The 17,584-nt window shown below is 40.1% G+C and overlaps 1 protein-coding gene across 14 annotated transcripts in view; it reads left to right on the top strand.

Moving 5' to 3' along the window:
* Window positions 1-17,584, top strand: part of ST3GAL3 (ST3 beta-galactoside alpha-2,3-sialyltransferase 3) — a 212,547-nt gene that overhangs the window by 40,753 nt on the left and 154,210 nt on the right. For 9 of the 14 annotated variants that reach the window (XM_088153067.1, XM_088153066.1, XM_015889809.3 and 6 more), the window contains exon 3: window positions 6,013-6,060. In XM_088153067.1, the coding sequence (XP_088009193.1) occupies window positions 6,013-6,060 (48 nt within the window). 14 annotated transcript variants of the gene reach the window in all.

Below are 17,584 nucleotides of genomic sequence, written 5' to 3'. Positions count from 1 at the left end.
CAGTATGGTATTCCCAGCCAAACATTTCAGGGTGGAGTCTATGAGTCCCAAGTTCCTGCTTGGAATATTTGCAGGGGAGTGGGGAGGAGGAAGAAGTAGGTGGGGATAATTAGCACAATAGGGACTGAACAGTCAGATCTTGTCTTGCGGTCTTGGTTGCCTCTTCTCCCCTGCTTCCTGTTGGTTCAATGGTATCACAAAGCAGCTCAACCCCAGGTGGTACCTTGCACAGCGAGAGTGAGCCACATATCCTACTCCAGGAAACTCACCCTAGGAAAGCTGGCTACTGGAGGAGAGGCCCCACCCAGGTGGCAGCTTTGCCTAGTGTTTGCTCAGTAGGCAAGGGCCAGGAAGCCTGTTAGCCAGGCTTTGACCTGTGAATGTATGGAAAACTTTAAAGTCAGTAGTGGAGGAAGCCTCTCACACAGTTCCACTCTCTCCTACATGCCTTCAGCTGGAGATTAGAAGAGGTGGTATATTTGAATGCACATATTCCTCTCCATGCAATAAAGCTGGTTCCAAAATTGTGCAGAGAGCTCTACTTGGATTCATACAAATGAGAGCACAGCACAGCTCTCCTTCAGAACTCTGGCTGAATGTTCAGAGAGTAGGAAGAGGGGAAGGGTCAAGAATAACATACGTCTCCCTTTCTCTGCCCAGATTGAGCTCTCCATGAGTTTGGTTGAATATCTGAAGAAAGCTAATGTGAAAACTACTAAGCTGGATACCTATCTAGGCCCCAAATATCTTCCTTATGCTCCTCTTTCTAGTTTAAACCTCAACATTGGATGCCAACACATTTTCTCTGTCAGAGGTTTCATGACCTCCTTTTTTATTTAAGTCAAAATAACAGAGAAAAAAAACTAAGATTAGTGATGCCAGTTAAATAAAGTATGATGCAAATGTTATATGGGGTGGGAAGCGAGAACGCTTGGGAGTCTATTTTGGGAAGATATTCCTATTAGATGAAGACATGTTTTTGATCCATCCAATTTGAATCTAGAGGTGTATGCAGAGACCTCAGCTGGTACGTTCTGCCCCCAGCACTAACTCTCCCTCACTGAAACTTATTTCAAAGTAAATGGCTGGGGCTGTAATCACAGAGACTTAAAGATACAGTGTGTGTGTGTGTGTGTGTGTGTGTGTGTGTGTGTGTGTATAGAGAGAGAGAGAGAGATTGATTGATTGATTGATTGATTTAGGTGTTAAGCCTGTAAATGCCATTGAGAACTGAAATTGGCCACAAACGACACACCTTATTTGTACATATATGCCCTGCAGGAGCACAGAAAATATCTGGTGTTGACCTTTTTTTCCCCCTGGTACTCAGAAATTGGCAGTGATATTTATTTATTATTTATTTATTAATTAAATTTATATGATATATTCTGATTGCAAGCCAGCATCCAATGGGGAATAGCCTAGATTAAACATTCACTAAAACTGGAGGGTTTTTTTTTAACGTTTCAGTTTTGAAAGAAAAGTTATCTGAAATGGTGTTCAGTGTCTGCAGTTTTTTAAAGGAAAGGAGCTGCCAGATAAATGTCAGGGCCTCACGATGTTTGGTTTGGATTCTGGAGAATACTATTCCTGTGGTATGTAAAGCAAGCTGCATCAAACTCTTATTAAATGTATATTATTCCTGTGGGACCTGTGGTTGTTTCGTGATTTCTCAGAACTCTGTTCAAAATACAGCATACAGTCTGTACATACAATTCTAAACGATATATTTCTCTATGCACAAATATTTCTTCTTCTGCTTTTGAATGTAATGAAGAAAAAGAAAGTGGGAAATGACTTCTTACAAGGGAATAATTTTGACCGCAAGATAAGTTAACTGGAGGAAGATCATAGAAGGAAAATTATCCCCCTCCCTCTCCACTCAGCCTCCTGAAAAGACTCTGGCTCATCTGAGGACCTACCTTATCTATCTGTCTGTCACATTTGTAGGCTGTCCACTCAGGGCAACTCTGGGTGACATACAGATTAAAAATGTGAAAATCATATCAACAATCAACCCCATTAAAAAAAAAAAGATGGCTGAACAGGGAGACAACAAACACAATAAGAGCAAAACCACCTTATAGTAAGTGTTGCCTTTAGGGTTCATCTGAAAGAGAGACAAGCTGTTTGTATCTCTGAGGAGATGCTGTTCCAAAGGGCAGGTGCCTCCTGGGTCCCATCAGATAGCATTACTTGATAGATGGGCCCCAAAGCATACTAACTCTGTCCGATCTTTCTGGATGGGCATATATCATGGGAGAAAAATGATTCCTCAAATAATAAGGCTCAGTGCCATGAAGGGCTTTATAGGTGACAACTAGCACCTTGAATTGCAGCTGGAAACCTAATCAGTATAATTCATATAACAGAGGTATTACATGGGCATATCATGGCATGCCCATAACTACTGCTGCTGAATTCTAGATCAGCTGAAGTTTCCAAGTGGTAACTTCCAAAAGGCAGCCCCATGCAGAGTGCATTACAATAATCCAGATGAAAGGTGACCGAGGCTGATTGATCAGGGATAGGGCTGATTCAGAAATCAGTGCAATTGGCACACAATATAGATTTGTGCAAAGGCCTTGCTGCCCACAGCTTCTCCTGCTCCTCAAGCAGGAACAGTGAGTCCAGGACAAATTGCTCACCAGTTCCATCGGGGGAGTGCTACCCCATTCAGAATGAAGGATGGAAAATCCCCAGGAATGGGAGGTCCATGAACCCAGAGCCACTTGGTCTTGTCAGGGTTGAACCTGAACCTGTACCTCTCCATCTGGACTCTCACAGCCTTCAGACACTGGTACAAAACTTTGACAGCATTACAGTACTTGGTCAGCCCAAATATGAGATGTACAACTGAATATCATCAGTGTGCTGATACCTGACCCTATGTTGGCAGGTGATTTCACCCAGCAGTTTTACCTAGAAATTAAACAGGAGGGGTAAGAGCATCAAGCCCTATGGTACCTCACAGTCCAGGGATTTAAGGTGCAACACTCCCCTCCCCCAGTTAATACTGACTGGAACCAAACACAGAAGGAGAATCGCATTGCAACACCATGCCTCCCATTCCCAATCCTTGCAAGTCAGTCCAGAAGGATACCACAATCAATGGTATTGAAAGCCACTGAGAGATTAAAAACAGCTAGGACAGATGCAGCACCCCAGGGGTGAATTAAGGCCAACTGATCCCCTAAACACAGTCTAACAGTGCTGCCCCTCAACGGAAGCGAAAGTGTCACGCCATGAGACAGAAACAAATTGATATCTGATGGCACCTTCAAATCAAACTTTTAAACCTTAGTTACTCACCTTGCCAAAGAACATGTTTTTTTTAACAATGCAGATTAAATTCAAACATGGCAGATAAGGACAATTTTAAAAAATCAGCTAAAGTCGAGTGTGGTACTCTCTTTCCCTTGGGGTCCTAAGCACATGCTTATTTTGCTTGATCCAGGGCTGCACTACTCTTGTCCCAGCTCTGCCAAAGGCCATCAACAAGTGCATAATATCTCTGTACTATGCTCAAACCTGAAACCCATCCACATAATGTGATATGGAAGATTGGATAGGAAAAATTGCCATGAATTGGGCAGATGTTTGCCCCTTTCCTCCAGTAAACCTTCACATCCCTTGTCCTATTGTTAAGAAGAGCCTCCATGACATGAATTTTAATTATTTTTAAAGACCCGAGTGGTTAGGTAGTGAATGGAAAGGGGAACTTTATTTTCATAAGCTTCTTTAGGGAATTTAACTTGAAATCCTGGCCAATGTATTTAAAATTGTGAATAAGAATATGGAGAGAATCATACAGTTAGGGGAACAACTTTTATTGTACCAGTTTCTCATGACTATTTACAGGGTATCCTTCCCTATCAATATATCCCAATTTGATTCATCTGAAAGGCACCATTGAATAAAACATGCAGATTGCTTGCTTGCTTGCTTGAAAAATACAGTGAGGACTAGGAGAAAAGTAAGAGAGCCAGTTTGGTGTAGTAGTGAAAGCACCATAGGGAATGGGAGACCGTGAGTTCTAGTCCTTCCCTAGCACAAAGCCAGGTGAGTGACCTTGGGCCAGTCACTCTCTCAGCTGTAGGAAGGAGGCAGTGGTAAACCACTTCCAAAATCTTGCCAAGAAAATTGCAGGGACTAGTCCAGGCAGTCACCAGGAGTCAACACTGACTCAAAGGTGCGCGCATGCACACACAAACCAAAGGAAAGTCCTTTCTAACTTTGTGGCATGAATGGAGCTGCTAGTAGAATCTTCTGATGAAGCTGATATAGTAGCTGCATCCCAAAAACAGATATTAAAAAGAAGCATTTGGTCTGAATACAGCAAAGGGATTGTTATTAGTATTTATTCACAACAAGCAAGGTGTAGAGAAGAAGGTAGAAGGAAGATGACCTTGATGGAGATTTGCTGACTTCATTGCCAAGGCAACAGAGGCTAAAGCATTTTTTAAGTCCAAAACATTCAGATAACATTTGGAAATGACTCAAACATACACCTCCCTAATTCCCTGAATAAGGAGGAGGTACAGCAAAATCAAACCTGCAAAATTTTGCTTTAATAGCCAGTCTCAATAAAAGTATTTGTAGACATCCTGTGGAGTTGATTTCATGGTCTGGTCTACCTAGTGGGGCTGACATAAGGGCCTCAGGTCATGCGCTTGCACTTGGCTTTATTTAGGCTGAAAGTTAATGATATTGCAGGGATCATGGGTAATGATGATCCATCAAGGTTAAAACTGATTTTTCATCCCTTGTAGATTTTTAAGTTTCTACTTCCTTAATATTAAATAATCAAGTTTAATTGGGGGAAACCACAAATTGAGTCTTAAGCTTTAGAGGAAAAGCCCAACATAAATATAACCTTTGTAGAGGAAATCATGACATAAATTACATTTTCATTTACTGTTATTGAGAGTAATTTGATGAATTAGAATTATGATCACACTAAGAAGTGTTTAAAATAACAGCAACAGTAATGATCATTTCAGTACATGTGCTTAGGGTTGCTTATTGGAGGATATTGGAACTTGGAGTCTGTGCCAAAAGCTTCCTGGAAAAGGTAACTTTTGAGAGAGATTTACTGATGTAGAAATATAACCTCATCCATGCATTCTGAGACAGTTTCTGGCATAAGAGCATCAAGAGGGAAAGTGGAAAACTCCCAGTTATGTCGTGGACAGCTGTTGATAGAACTGAATGAGCAAAGAACACATGTACTGGGAAATAAGGAGAGATAAAATCAAGATAATAGCCATTGTGGAGAAATGTATGGTCAGATGATAAGGGAAATGAATAATTTTGTTAAGATAAATAACGCTATATCACCATGATAACCTCTTACCCAATGCTCCTTCTCTTATATTGCAACTGGTCAACTTTTCCCTTAATGATTGGTCTTAGGAAATACAATAATTATATTCTAACACTGTTTATGAGAAGAAGTTTGTACAATGTTTAAGAAGTTTTATAGCTTTTTGCTGCAGAAAAGGATCCCATTCATTCCCCTCCAAAATATACATTATTTTTTTAACCATGTGCAATGAATAGGCATCATACCTTTTATATTTGTATGTTTAGATATACATATTTACATATTCTGTGACATGGTAATTTAATGCAATCAGTGCTCTCTTGATGTAAAATAAACATATACAAACTAAAATAGCTGCAGTACTTCTGGAATCCACATAAAATATTTATAGCTCTTCAAAGGCAATGGCAAACATGCTCCCACTGATTTTTTGCTGTGAGCAGACAAGTTATTGTATCAGTCTATCTCTTCTTGTACTGCTTACCTCTTTCCAGGAAGGGATATAATTCTAGGCTGCTCCAGTTTGACCGACTGCAAGAGCTAGATTAATATTGTGATTAGAATTTCTCTGTTGCACATGTAGTCCATAGACTGATTTTATTGAGGAAGAGGAAATAGGAGCCTCTTATTAACAAGTATGGGTTTATATGACAAGGGAAAAATGAACTTGTACTCTTGTGTTACAGATTCAGTGGTTCTTTCCTCTGACTCCGTTGGACGTTCAATAGGCTCAGGTACAACTTCCCGTCCCCTCTTCTTTCATAAAAAAGATTGCCAATTTATGTGTGACAGCCATGTTGGGAGGCAGATAAGCCGCTGTTAAGCCCAATTCAAGATTACCCTTCATGACAGTCCTTGAAGGAAATTTGATGAGCTCCTTGAAAATGAATAATTAAAGAGAATATACTCTTTATACTATTTTCCTGGTGCTACATTTTTATTGCTTAAATTGTGCTTTTGGTTCTACTGGTTAGGAATTTGGAAGTTATAATCTCAATTCATCTGGAGAGCACCATGTTGGAGAAGGCTATTCTAGATGGGAGGTCACATTTGCAAATTAAAAAACCCTCATACGTAAAGCCTTCTTAAGCTGTAATATCAGCAAACTGCATTAGTTAAGCAAAGCAGGTAGGGAAGTTTAATACAATGACTGACAATGGCTTACAACAACAAAGGAGAACAGGATTTGTAAATTACGTTAGTAAATCCCTGGCTACTTTCTTTGCCTGTTTTGTGAGTTTGCTAATAATTAGCAACAACAAGATTCAGGCAGGCAGAGTGCTTTGATAAGCTAACATACATGGACCTAGTTATACCTCTTTACCAAACTTCCTCTAGAAAGGCCTGTAATTAGAGAAAAATGATCTTCCAAAAGATGCTGTATAAGCTGATTATCTTTCCAGATGTAGAAGAAAACGCAGATGATACTTCTTGAGAGAAGATGGAACTAAGTACTGCCTATGTACTATAAGTACTGTAGCTCCAATGTTTTTTCTGCAGATAGAGATAGTGAGTTCAGGGAGACACTTTCTTTCCTCCTGATTTTTGGAATGTTATTTACTTGAACTTAAAAGCAATGTGCTCATTTTGTGTTAGACTATCTATGAACCAGTTGCACAGAGACTGCAGCTGCAAGTTGTTGTGATTTAGCTAAAAACCACAAGGTAGAGTTCTTAAAGAGTTTGTGTTAAGAACCCAAATAAAGAATTTGCAGCAAGGGTTTCTGGAAGAATAGAGGTAGGAGATTTATCCTTGGTCAGCTTTAACCTAAGTAGGTATGTGGCCTAAAAGAAGCTCTGAACCACCTTCTCTTTAAAGTTAGCTAGTTCCTGCCTTGTAAAAAGTTCTTTTCAGGATGCTGATTATACTGTGATAAGAATATTTACTGCCTTCCAACATGGCCTCTGGCTTCTTGCCTGCCCAGTAGGGCTGTGCACCCATTGAAAATGATTTGGAAAAAGAGCTTTAGCCCTCACATGAATTCACCTCCTCTTTGCAATTCAGTAAAGTAGCTAAACTTTTAAGGCTTCTGTGGGAGCCTGAAAAAAATGATGCTGCAGCTAAAAACACAGAAGCCTGAAAGAAATCCAGCTATTTAATGAATAATGTAAAGATACTTCGTTTGCATGAGGTCCAAAGCACTTCCTCCAAATGATTTTTGAAATATCCACAGCCCTGCTAGACAGTAATCAAGGATAGCTTGCTGCCTAACCCTAACAGGAAAACCTTATTGAAAGGCTATTACTCAGTCACTAACCTCAGACTTTAGTCTTTTATAAGTAGAAGCTGCTTCTGCTCTTCTTTCCGCTATCCCAAATCTAAAGATGATTGGACTAGATGCATGATCTTCTCCCTGATTGCTTAGCCTTGCCTTTTAAAGAGAAAACAAGTGGGTTCATCTCTCCATTGTATAAAACCTCTCCAGCAGATTCCCATGCGGCATATTTTTCTGGGGGGCAAGCCTCATGAGGTGCTAAAACACAATTAAAAGAAAATAATTTATTTCCTCTGTTTTAACAGAATTGGGTTATTTTCTTTGGATCAGTGGCCAACTAGACAGAAGAAGCTTGGAAATGGCTGCAGTCCATGATATTTCTGCATGTTGAAAGTAATTTAGGTTTAAGACTGTTGTTGGGTTTATTGTGCTTCAAGCTCTGCAAGTGAAAAATAATCTGTATAACAAGGTTGAGTTGTGTGGTCTGTTGCTAGACTGATGGATAGCTTTGATTGATTGAAACAGGAAGGAGAGAGAAGAAACCCCTGACTCTTGTGCCTCCGACATTACTCCCTTCACAATTTGCTGCAGATCTGGGCACAGGCAAAGGTAAAAAGGAACCTCTCGCTGTTCCACGCCCATCCATTGCTAGTTCAGATAATCCTCAAGTTACAATGGTAATTGAGACTGGAATTTCCATCGTTAAGCGATGTGATTGTAAAGCGAGCTGTCACATGACCGCATTGCTTAGCAATGACAATCCTGACAGTCCCCATTGCTGTCATGAACTGAATCCTACCAGTCGTTAGGTGAGGACCCACCCCCATCCAAGCCATTCCCGGCTTGGTCCCTCCCAGCGCTGAGCCTCAGTAAGGTAAGAGACTGCCTCCTCTGCCTCCTGTTAAACTCCCCCCACCAGCCTGTCTGCCCCCATCTTTGCCCTTTTGGTCACTCTGCACAGCGGCACTCCTCGGTGCAGATGGCTCTGGGGCTGAGGTAAAGGCCTGGGGCCTTCAGCAGTTTCAGCTGGCTGCCCCAGCTCCTGGGCCTGTACTTCAGCCCCAGCACTGCCGCCAAGAGCTGCCTCAAGCTTCTGAGGCCTTCCAAAGCATCGTGAGAAAACCTTGCCTGCCGTTCTCCAAATTGCACCATGCTGTTCTCATAATGCTTTGGAAAGCCTTTAGAAAGCTTCTGAGGCCTTCTGAAGCATTGCGAGAACAGTGTGAGCGACCTTGGGAAGAAGACCTTGGCATGGCCAGCAGCTGCCTCACACAGGAGCAGGCCAGGTGTGGCAGGGGGCGAAGGTCAGCAAAGTGCAGGGCGGCTGGGGTGGCTGAGGCTTTGCACTATGGCGCTGGGGTGGCTGGTTGCGGCGCAGGGCTTGAGGCAGCACTTTTTGGCAGTGGCAGCGGCGGTGCTAGGGCTGAAGTAGAGGCCCGGGGGTAGTGGCAGCTGCCTGAGACTGCTGAAGGCCCTAGGCCTCTACTTCAGCCCTAGTGCTGCTGCCACTGCTGAGGAATGCTGCTGTGCAGGGTAACCAAAAGGGCAGAGATGGGGGGATAAGATGGGTGGGGGGGAGCTGAAGTGCCCCTGCAGTCAGAAGTACAGGCGGGCTGCCGAGCACCCGAATTTTGATCACATGACCACAGGGACACTGCAGCAGCTGTAACTTCAGGGAACAGGCATTGATACCATTCGTTCAGTGCCGCTGTAACTTCGAATGGTCGCTGAATGAATGGTTGTTAAGCAAGGACTACCTGTAGGTACTTCTCAGGTTGGGGAGAAAAAGGAAACAAAACACCTAATACACAAATGGAAGTAGTGATTGTGATTATTCATATTTCAAGGGCTGGAAATGGAAAGAGTTGCTTGGGAGTGATGCTATCTCTGCTCATGGTGGCTGAACCGGGATTACATTGGAATTAACTTCCTCCTCTGCAGTTGCTCAGTTGCATGAATATTAATAACTCTAAATTGGCTCATTTTTCATATTTACAACTTTTGAGCAATGACTAGTTGATAAAGAGTTTTCTTCTTGTATATGTTTCATTACCACACTAGACGACTCTGTCAGTACTCTGACATGGGGAAGTGAAATTTATTGGCTGTTTGTGTATAACACCTTGTCCTACCAGCATTGTGTGGGTTTGGGCTGGATTTGTTGATTGGTGGTAATGTTTCTTCTTTGATTGGCAGGCTGTTGTCTGGTGCTTCTTGTGATTAGGTGCTGGTTCCTGCTTATCTGAGTGTTGGTTTATAGGACAAACAGTTTGATTTGATCAGCTTTAGAGTTTATCTAGATCTTCCAAAAAAATTGTACTCCCTTCTCTTGTTTTGCTGAATTTATACTCCTCTCAATATAGTAATCTGCCGCATCTGTGATTAATGGCGATTAACCTTTTTCTACAGCGATGGCATATTTTTTTGAAAATACAAAAAAAGAGAGAAAAGAATAAAGTAATAGACTAGAGGGAGAGCTAGTTTGGTTTAATGATTAAATACACCAGGCTAGAACCTGGAGACTGAGAGTTCTAATCCTACTGTAGGTATCAAACCAGCTGGGTGACTTTGGGCCAGTCACTGTCTCTTAGCCTTAGGAAGAAGGCAATGACAAACCACTTTCAAAAATGTTGCCAAGAAAACTGCATGGAGTTGTCCATGTAGTCACAGGAGTCAAGACTGACTTAAACACACCAAAACAGACCAAAAGGTACTAGCAGCAGAGGGAGGGGATGCAAATAATTTGAAAACAGAGTTGTCATGGAAGGCTTTGAAGGCACTAACTAAATAATGTTATCTCTCTGTTCATGGACAAACAGCAATAGGAAATTGGGCCTCCATTGAGATACAACTAGATCCAGTGTCACTTATACCAAATAACTACTTTTATAACACTGTTCAAATAAGTGGTAATGTAGTTGGTACTTTTTAAGGATAGATATATTTAAGTGGTATAATAAAAAAACCCAGCCAAGATGTTTAGAAAAATGTGAATACAGTAACTTTTTAAAAATGTGACTTAATAGAATAGATCCATGAAAGGTGTGTTTGTGTGAGTGATAGCACCTGAGTTACTAAAGTTGTTATCTACTTTGCATTCATAATTGTCATGGTTCCAGTAATTATAAATAACTATAATGTCCTCATCTTGTGGAGTAAGCACAGGAGAAAATACAGTATCACCAAAGCAGAATATACTTCATTAACAGAAGATTTGTGGATCATATGCAATCAAGAAATAGTTGCACAGATTTTATTTGTTAAATTTATCAACTAGAGAGGACAACTGTGAGTGCTAAGAACAGAATAATTTTTAGAGAAGAATAATATTCCATGAAGAAGAGATCAGTTTTAAATAGCTTTCTTTTGGACTGACACTCTCCACAAAATTTAAGTATGGACTTTTACAAGCGTCTAAATTGTGTTCCCATGATAAAATAAATCTAAGAAAGAACACTTAGTGTCAGGAAGAACTGTGTCACAGTCTGCAACACCCCTCATAGCATGTATATTGCTGTAAAATTGTATTTATTATCTGCATGCTAACATCTTTCAACAGCAGTATTGAGAATTTTACAACTGGTTGGTTCGATGTTCTCTTCCCTCACCGTTAAAGTTTCCATTGTTTTATCATGATACTAGTCAAATCCATCAATCTGCAAATTCCTTTTCTTGTGTGATTGTAAATTGCACATAGTATAGTCAGTAAAAATAATTCTGCAACAGACTGGCTTCCTGGATATTGCAATAATATTCTTAAAAATATTAATATTACTTAAGAAATATTTTTTGACAATGAAGATACTGAAGTAGCGGATAGCTTCTGCCTTTCAGGACCAACTATGAACTAATAAAGGAACCAGCAGTCAAGAAATACTCTGCAGACTAGCAATAGGTAAGGGAACAGTGAAGGCCTTGGAAAATATATTCAGATGCCAAGTTGTGCCTATAGCCACAAAGATCAGAATCATGCAGTTAATTATATTCCTTGTGAAATGCTATGGAATCAAAATTTGGACTTTGAAGAAGCCTGATAGAAAGTGTGGGGATGCTTTTGAACTTTGGTGTTAAAGAAGACTTTTGAGAATACCCAAGAAAACAACAAAAGGATCATGGAATGAAACAACCCAGAGTTCTCACACTCAAATTATCATATTTTGGATACATTATGCAAAGCTCTCTTGAGAAGTTATAATGTGGGAAAGGATGGAAGGAAAGAGAAGAAGAGGATAACTAGCAGCAAAGCGGATTACAATGGTGTTGGGTGTGCTGTGGGAAGACTGGAAGGGCCAGGTTGCGGACAGATCATCTAGAAAAGTTCTATCTATGTAGTTGCTAAGAGTCTACACCAACTTGATGGAACATAATCAGTCACAATCAGTTAATTAACCAATCAACCAACCAATCAAAGAAATGTATTGGAGTAACATTACCTATAAAAGAATCGCCTAGCATTGATTTCAAGCCAGGCAAGAAACAGCAATTCTAAATAAACAGCATAAAGTATTTGGTAGAATCTTATAGTTGGAAGGAATATTAAAAACCATCTAATCCAATGCCCTGCTTCATGCAGGATCTGCTAAAGCATTTTAGAAAGATGGTTGGCAGCCTCTATTTGAAGACCTCCAGTTAAAGGGCACATACTGCTTCATAAAGCAACATATTTCACAGACTGACAGCTTTTACCACAGGACATTCCTCTTAATATCTAACCTGAATCTACTTCACTTATAGTTTCAATCTATTGGTTTTAGTCCTGTCTTCTGGGGCAACAGAGAATAAGTTTATTCCCTTCTCTTGAGATATTAGAAGACTGCTATCATATTTCCTCTCAGTTTTCTCTTCTCAGGCTCAACACACCCAGTTCTTTTAAGTGTTCTTCATAGGACTTGGTTTCTAGTCCCTGATCTTCTTGGTTGTCCTTTTCTGAACTTGCTGCAGTTTGTCAGTGTGTGGTCCCCAGAATTAAATGGGGTCTGACCAAGGCAGAGTTCCTGTGATTTGAACTCTAAATATCTGTTAATACCTCCCGAAATAGCATCTGCCTTTTTAGCAGCTGCATTACACTGTTGACTGATCAGTCTGTTATCAACTAGAACACTGAGATCCTTTTCACATGTATTACTGCCAAGTCAGATCCCCCTTATCCCATAATTATGCCTTCCTTTTTTTCTTCCCATATGCAGAACTTTATTTTTCTCCCTGTTACATTTCAACCTGTTCATTTCAACCCATTGTTTATTTAATTTTTTCTCTTCTAAAGTGTTAGCCTTTAGTTTTTTGTCATTGCATATTTAATAATCATCCCCTTAGCCCCTTCATAGAGGTCATTAATAAAAATGTTGAACAGGACAGAGCCCTGTGTCACTCTACTTTATATGATTCTCCAAGCTGATATTGAGTACTCTCTGTATACTGCATCTCAGCTAGTCTCCATCTAACAGCTGTACCATCTAGCTCATTTTTTTGCCACATTACTAATAAGGATATTAGAAACTGTCATGATTTGCTGAAGTCAAACTGTATGTTCATGGTATTCTGACTATCAGAAAAGATTAGGTTAGTCTAGTATGATTGTTATGTGAGAAATCCATGCTGGCTCTTGTTAATTGTTGCATTCATATCCAAGTGCTCACAAACATGGTGTTTAGTAAGCTGCTTGAGTATTTTACCCAGTATAGATGTCAAGCTGACAGATCTGCAATTTCTGAAATCCTTCTCCCTGCCCTTTTTGAAGTCAGGGATGCCATTGGCTCTCTTCTGAGACTCCTTACAGCCTTCTGGGACCTTGCTAGTTCTCCAGGAATTCTCAAACATAACAGTTGTGGTTCTGCAACCACCTCTGTTAGTTCCTTCAGTATTTGCCTGCCCTGATGTCTCAGTAAGCAAACTGTTAAAGTTCTTAAGATTGCTTCCCCCCCCCCCCCCCAGGCTCCTTCCAGTAAGGCCTCTGTCCATCTTGAATGTTAATGATCTTTAGTCTGCTTTTGACATCTCTAGAATCCCTTAAGGAAAATCTGCCAAAATTGTTTAATTCCTCAGCCAGACTTGTCTTGGGATATTTTCAGTTCCTTGTAGTATTATTGATGTTTCCTTGAATCTGTGAGTGAGATATACCTGCCATTTTGAGCTGTGTCTCTGTGGTAATCAATAAAACCATTGTGAACAATGGAGTGCAGGAGAACTACTCAGAGCAGGCCACAGAGCAGAAGGCTTTGTTCTGAAAGATTTCAATTTATGCAGCATGTGGAAGAGTACCAGAAAGACTTCTAAGGCATAACGAAAATGATTCTCAAAACAAGGGAAGGTTCTTGTATGAACTTGGCAAAGTAATCACAGCAAAGTGGGAAAGAATGTATAAGAAGAGTACCAAATGTGGACTGGGCAGAAGTGGATGAGATTTGTAATACTTTGGAGCCATCACATAGAACAAGGCACTGTACGTGGTGGATTTCTCATCTCAGTTCTTTTTGAACTCAAAACTAGATGTCCACTAGACTTTGTGTGTGTGTGTGTGTGTGTGTGTATGTGTGTGTGTGTGTGAGAGAGAGAGTTTGAAGCTTTTAGTTACGAAAGAAATTTTCTAAACCTATATTTGTGCCTATGTGTTGCTAAATGGCACTAGAGATGCTACAAAGGTCCTTGTATTGTACAGTTTGATATTTTTCGTTTGAGATATAGCTAACACAAAACTCTTTGTCTGAGTGTTGATACAATGAATAATTAGTTTAAAATGAAAAAGAAGGCTTTTTAATTCCTTTACCTACTGTATACTGGAAAGGGGGATGGGTAGTGAGCTCTGAGGCTTGTACAAAAATAAGCTGGCAAAGAATGCTAAGAATATATATTTTTAAAATTGTTTCTTCATATAAGTTCTCTTTGGAAACAGAAATAAATGCATAAGAGTAGGATGAGAGGTGCCTGTCTTAGCAATGATGATGATGTGCCATCAAGTTGGTGCCAACACATAGCAACCGTATAGATAGATTTTCTCCAGGATGATTTATCCTCCACCTGGCCTTTGAACTCTCTCAAGGATACATTCATTGCTATTATAATTAAGTCCATCCTCCTTGCTCCTGGTCATTCTCTTCTCTTTCTTTTCACTTTTCCTGGCATTATGGACTTCTCAAGGGAGGGTTAGCAACACTACTTGTGAAAAGGATCTTGGAATAGTTGTTGAATGCAAACTGAATTGAGTAAGCAGTGGAGTATGGTTGCAAAAAAGGAGAATGCAGTTTTAGGATGCATCAATAGAAGTACAGTTTTTGAATAACAAGAAGAAATTCTTTCACTTTATTTTTTGTTGGTCATACTCACATTGAGTAGTATGTTCAATTCTGGGCATCACACTTCAAGAAGCATTCATGCAGATTGGAACAGGACGTCTTTGAGAAGATTGAGTGTGATGATGGTGATGATGACGAGGATGATGACATTTTTCTACTTCCATTTTTATGCAGAAGAAGGCCAAAACCTATTCTCTAGCAACCCAGATATGGAATAATTAATTTACATTACAGGAAAGCAGATTCCAATTAAATGTTAGGGGAAAAACTTCCTAACAGTAGGAACAATTTAATACATTTGTTTGGATGTATTTAAGCAGAAGCTGGAGAGCCATCTGTTTGGGACATTTAATTTGAGTTTCTGCACTAAACAGGTGGTTGGTCTCGGTGGCCTAAATAGTCACTTCACTGTTTGGCTTTTGATGGACTGATCAAAGTACAAATTAAGACAGAGATTCACAGTGTGTTTTCCCAGGGCAGCATATGGCCCTGAAGGGGTGTGTGTGACCTTGAGAGAACTCCAAAAGTTGTTACCTACATTTTTAATGTGGTAGAAGGGGAACATTATTAAATTCACAAGTGAAAAGCAATCATGTTAATTATATTTAATTTTAACTAAATGTATAGCATATGTAATCAAATTCCATTTTTTACTGTCCTCTCTGCTACTTCTTGGAGTGTGGCTCCCAGCATACTATTCCAAGCTAAATGTGATCCTTGGACTGGGAAAAGTTGCATACCGCTACATGGAAAAAAATAATTTCCGTAGAAGTAGCTCATTGGGAGAGCACATCTTTGGCATCCTGAGATTCCAGGGTCCTGCCATAGCATCACTAAAGAGGGTTTGCAAATTCTTAGAGCTTAATTGTGCTTTATTAACGTGCTTGTGTTTGATCTTTGATAATAAACAAAGATATATGTATGTAACTGAAATCCTAAAGAACTACTGACATTCAATCTTGGGGTAAGTGGATCAACGGTTTTACACAATTTAAGGCAGCATCCTATGTTTTTAAATAAACTGATGGCTTAATATAAATGTAAATACAACCTTAACAATATGCTAGAACATACCAAACCATCATTATTTTTAATTTCACATCCTATGACAATCCTTTTACTTCAAGTTTTGATAATGCCAGAATGTCTCTGGAGGGTTCCAGAGCTCGCTTTCGATGCTCTGTGGGGATGCACTCCTTATTGTTTGGGGGTAGTAAGGTTTACTCTATAAATACATAATTGCCATTGGGTGCCAGATATCTCAATGGATTGGAGGCTGTCATTGGTTGAGTAATACTTTCTCTCTTTTTTCCCCCAGTTCATCTTTAGATAATAGTGCTTACTACATATTTTACATCCTTGATAGTTTAACTGACACTATGACAAAGGCTTGGTTGTCAAATTCTGCAGCTCTTTTTTATTATTAGCCCTTTTTTTTATTGCCCATCTGTAGCTATGAGATGATAATGACTCTGGGTGGGAATCTTTCTAGAAGAGTCCTTTAATGTATCGGTATTTGCGATAGAATATTCCCTAGCCTTTATCTTAATTCTTTGACGTCTTTTGCAGATCAAGTTGACTTACACTAGAGGTCACCAAGAACTTGTGTACATTACTTTATTATTACCTTTGACTTTTACTAGGAAATATAATACAACTTCTGAAATGGAGTGAAAGCATCTTTTGTGAAACATTCACTTAGGAATGTTTAATTGCACTTATATAAAAAATATACAGCACTGAATGGAACTGCAATGACATCTAAATCAGACTCAGATGAGGGGGCAAGTAGTTGGGACAGAGACCATAAAGCCTCCCAGAGTCAGTCATCCTGGCTTGCTTATTTATTTATTTGGATTTGTTAAGGCTACCCAACTCCAAGAACACTCTGGGCAGTGTATAATACAGGTGGTCCTTGGGTTACGACCACTCATTCAGCAACTGTTCAAACTTACAATGGCACTGAATGAGTGGTAATTTTGACCGGTTCTCAGAGTTCCAGCCATCACAGCATCCTCATGGTCGCATGATTGTGATCTGGGAGGTCAGCACCCAGCTTGCGATTACAACTTCGCTCCAAGCTGCAGCAATTTCCGATGTTCCCTGCCAGCTTCCCACAAGCAATGTCAATGGGGAAGCCAGCAGGAAGTTGGAAGTTGTGGTCACATGAGGTCTTTGCTTAATGACCTACATGGTCCTTGCTTAATGATAGCAACCAGGACTGCCAGAATGTGACTTTGCACTTCACGACCATATCACTTAGCGAACACAATTCCAGTCCCAATTGCTGTTGTAAACCAAGGACTACAACTAGTCCTCGATTTACAACCACAATTGGGACTGGAACTTCCATTGCCAAGTGATGTGGTCATTAAGTGAATCACATGGCCGTTAAGCAACTCCTCCTCCTTCCATTGACTTTGCTTGTCAGAAGTTCCCTGGGAAGTTTGCAAATGGCAATCACATGACCCTGGGACACTGCAACTGTCGTAAATACATGGTGGTTGCCAAGTGCCCGAATTTTGATCGCATGACTGCTGGGACTCTGTGACAGTCATAAGTGTGAGGACCAGTCATAAGTTACTGTTTTCAATGCCATCATAATTTCAAATAGTCATTAAACAAATGGTTGTAAATTGAGGACTATCTGTACCTGTAAATTGAATACATATGTTAAAAACACAACTAAAAAAAGATGACAGCATTAAGTCAATGCGACCTGGAGAGGCCCATTGCCTGAATGCATGGGATGGG

The sequence above is a fragment of the Python bivittatus genome, unplaced genomic scaffold, assembly GCF_059951505.1.
Source record: "Python bivittatus isolate LINGU-HERP-01145 unplaced genomic scaffold, Pbiv_v1 ctg000700_np1212, whole genome shotgun sequence".
NCBI classification, from domain to species: Eukaryota; Metazoa; Chordata; class Lepidosauria; order Squamata; family Pythonidae; genus Python; species Python bivittatus.
The sequence above is the reverse complement of the archived record's forward strand: the minus strand, read 5'-3'. Positions and strand labels throughout refer to the sequence as shown.